We start from the raw sequence: 3,911 nt of genomic DNA on the forward strand, positions 1-3,911 counted from the left end.
AAGAAAAATGTATTGATTTTTTGATTTTATACGAAAGAGCACCTTTTTCTGAACTACCATGATTTTTTTCAGATTTTTAGAACTTCATTTTGGTACGTAAAATCGATTTCGAAGAGATTTTTCGAAATCACCTTTTGACAGCTGGCCAACTGCTTGACAGCTCCGCCCAGTACAAAATGCGACGAGGGGTGATTCGACAAATTGCTCCCATACAAACTTCAAACTGATTTTTAAATAGGTGCCCGGGCACCAAAATTCATGAAAATTTGGATTTCGGCTCAGTTTTGCATGCAAATTCTGAATATGGACTTATCTCAACACCGCTAAAGAAGCCAATTAGTCCTGCAATTAGTAATATTTATTTTGACCTAAATGCGCTGAAATTTTTCCAACAATCCAACCATTTTGTCGCATCCTAATGTACGCCAAGTTAGCCCATCGAGTCGCATGCTGTCAGCAGCGTGCTGCCATCCTGCCGACTGCTGTGAGAACGTCTGTCAAACATTTCCAAAACTTGCTTGTAATCATCGGAGGTTTTGTGTCGCTGGCGAAAAATTGGTGATAATTTTCGAGTTTTGTGGTGTTGTTTTGCTTTAATTTCCAGTAAATAGCAGTGCATCAAAATGCCAGACCATCTGGGAGATGATATGCGTAAGGTGAAGTTGGATAACAAGGAAACGGAACCGGAGATCGAAGGTAATTATCGCTCAGCTGGGACAGCGGTCAGTGACTTGGCTTTCTGCAAGGATCTGTGCTAAACATTGTCTTTTTGGATGTTCTTGCAATAATTTCATCTGTTCCTCACTTTCCAGCCCTGGATGAAGTGGACATTGAGCTTTTGAAAACCTATGTGAGTATTGTGCAAATTAAATTCGGGAGAAGATTGCATCCTAATCATAACCTCAAACAATCGCTCGGGTTCCTCCGTAGGGTCAAGGCCAGTACCACAAGTCGATCAAGCAGATCGAGGACGACATTCAAAAGTCCATCAAACAGGTTAACGAGCTGACGGGAATCAAGGAAAGCGATACCGGTTTGGCACCCCCGGCTCTGTGGGATCTTGCGGCCGACAAGCAGATTCTGCAGAATGAGCAACCCCTTCAGGTTTCTAGGAGTAAACTGGAAGTCAAATTGGGATCGAATTCGACTAACGCTTGCCTATGTTTTGTAGGTTGCCCGTTGCACGAAAATCATCAACGCTGATTCGGATGATCCTAAGTACATCATCAACGTGAAGCAGTTTGCCAAGTTTGTGGTGGATTTGGCCGACTCCGTGGCGCCTACCGACATCGAAGAGGGAATGCGTGTTGGGTAAGTGGTGATCGAATGCAATCTAGAACCAGAATTTATTATCCCCTTTTTCCTTTTTTTTTCAGAGTGGACCGCAACAAATATCAGATCCATATTCCGCTTCCACCTAAGATCGACCCTACGGTGACGATGATGCAGGTCGAAGAGAAACCGGATGTGACCTACAGCGACGTGGGTGGCTGTAAGGAACAGATCGAGAAGCTTCGGGAAGTTGTGGAAACTCCGCTGCTGCATCCGGAAAAGTTTGTAAATCTGGGAATTGAACCGCCGAAGGGTGTTTTGCTTTTTGGACCGCCCGGTACCGGAAAGACCTTGTGTGCCCGGGCGGTTGCCAACCGTACGGATGCTTGCTTCATTCGTGTGATCGGTTCGGAACTGGTGCAGAAATATGTCGGCGAGGGAGCCCGTATGGTGCGGGAGCTGTTCGAAATGGCCCGCTCGAAGAAGGCGTGCCTGATCTTCTTCGATGAAATTGACGCCATTGGAGGAGCTCGCTTCGACGACGGTGCCGGTGGCGATAACGAGGTGCAGAGAACTATGTTGGAGTTGATCAATCAGCTGGACGGATTCGATCCACGTGGTAACATTAAGGTGCTTATGGCAACCAATCGTCCGGATACTTTGGATCCCGCTTTGATGCGACCTGGCCGCTTGGATCGTAAAGTGGAATTCGGTTTGCCGGATTTGGAAGGTAGAACGCACATTTTCAAGATCCATGCTCGGTCGATGTCCGTCGAGAGGGACATCCGTTTCGAGCTGTTGGCACGTTTGTGTCCGAATTCTACAGGGGCAGAAATTAGGTCGGTTTGCACAGAAGCTGGTATGTTTGCCATTCGTGCCAGACGTAAGGTGGCCACCGAAAAGGATTTCCTCGAGGCCGTCAACAAGGTTATTAAGAGTTACGCTAAGTTCAGCGCCACTCCGAGATATATGACTTATAATTAAGGTAGTGATTTTGTCTGAGTATCTTTGAATCGTAATAATGGAAACTAATTTTCACTTATATCTATGATTTTTTTATCCGAAATTAATACATAAGCTTAAATTTTACGGAAATTATCACGGCTCGGTAAATTCTTGTGAGACACAGAACAGAAAATGTTTGTTGTAGTTCTAAATTTGTAGTAATGAGCTGTTTTTTTTTTTTGTTTCTACAATGAAATCGTGCTATTATTTAGGCCACAGTGTTCATTTGTTTTCTTTTTCTTGCCTTTTCATCAACACTGTGACACAAATTTCTACTCAAACAGCAGCAAATTAAGCAAAACATCGCTGTTTGTGCCATTTTATTGCAGAAACGGAGTTTTTTTTTCACCATTACAAAATTTCATCTCATTCCCTGATATAAAAAAGTTCAAAAGTTGTTATAATACGTTAAAATGATAATGAACAACATTTCCGTACCGGTTCATTATGCAACTTTTTTTTTATTCTTTGTTATTGTGTTTTTTAACTTTGAATGTTAAATGTCAATTTCTTGATTTTGCTTTGGCTGACCAAGCCATGTGGGAAATTACACTGTTGAAAATGCTTTGACATCCATGTGCACAACAGAACATGTGCTCGATGAACAAATTGAGATTTGAAATTATGAAAAGAAATCCCGGAGTACGAACTCACGACTCCCAATTCGCTAGACGGGCGCTTCTATTCCTTCAAGCTACGGAGTCACTCGACTATCTCCGTCGCCAGCAGGCCTAGAACTGAACTCGATTCCACAATCGCACATGGTTATCTTCTTTTCACAATCCAAACCCCCTTCGGATGGGATTAGATGAACATCTAACACATTGTCTATTGTGCACATGTATGTCAAAGCGGGAGAGGAAGTTATTTTTAATTGTCGAGAGCTTCGGGCACTGCCTTCCAATCACTTATTGGTATGGCAATTAGTGTGCAGTCGGACTCTCGACGGGTCGGTCCTGAATGTTAGTTCAACACACCAATATGCAACTGAAATGAGTTGTATAATAAAGAAAAAGTTGCATAATGTTCATTATGCAACTCAAATGAGTTGAACAATGAAAAAATCATTGCATAGTATCTTGTATGCATGCAACTCGTTGCAAAACTCGATTTTCTCAGCACTCTTCGTATTTATCCAACTCGACAAGCTTCGTTGGATAAATGTACGAATTGTGCTAAAAAAAACTTTTTGCGACTCGTTATATAAATAACTATTATTAATAAAATATTAATAATAAATACGATATTATGAATAAAATCGAGAATAAAATATTAATAAAATGATACCCCTAAGAACCCAAATTTCTTCAAAACGACACGATTTTTTATTTCGAATTTATTTTCAGTGCATTTAAGTGGCAGCCGTTGTATTTGCACTGGGAAACAACAAAAAAGCAACAGCTTTTAATTCCTAAGGGCCTATCTCATTTTGGTTTTATTAAATTTGTCCGTGAAACGTAACTATTCACGGAATTCACTGTTTTATAATACAATAATGTTTGCAATAATACCGAATAAGATTCCATCTAGGTTCAAACATTATATTTTTTTCAATTTTTACTTTTTATTTCGAGACAGCCACCGCAGAGCAAAACTACTACTACGCCCTTTTGCTAACCCGATTGAGAACTGTC

At 41.2% G+C, this 3,911-nt stretch overlaps 1 protein-coding gene across 1 annotated transcript; it reads left to right on the forward strand.

Annotated features, from left to right (window-relative positions):
- The first annotated feature begins 497 nt into the window (after nucleotides 1-497).
- LOC109424535 (26S proteasome regulatory subunit 7) lies at nucleotides 498-2,314 on the forward strand. Its single transcript, XM_019699713.3, has 5 exons — nucleotides 498-696; nucleotides 813-850; nucleotides 931-1,104; nucleotides 1,172-1,311; nucleotides 1,377-2,314. The coding sequence occupies exons 1-5, from the start codon at nucleotides 624-626 to the stop codon at nucleotides 2,254-2,256; spliced, it is 1,305 nt and encodes a 434-aa protein (XP_019555258.1). The 5' UTR covers nucleotides 498-623; the 3' UTR covers nucleotides 2,257-2,314.
- The last annotated feature ends 1,597 nt before the right edge of the window (nucleotides 2,315-3,911 follow it).

The sequence above is a fragment of the Aedes albopictus genome, chromosome 3, assembly GCF_035046485.1.
Source record: "Aedes albopictus strain Foshan chromosome 3, AalbF5, whole genome shotgun sequence".
Lineage (NCBI taxonomy): Eukaryota > Metazoa > Arthropoda > Insecta > Diptera > Culicidae > Aedes > Aedes albopictus.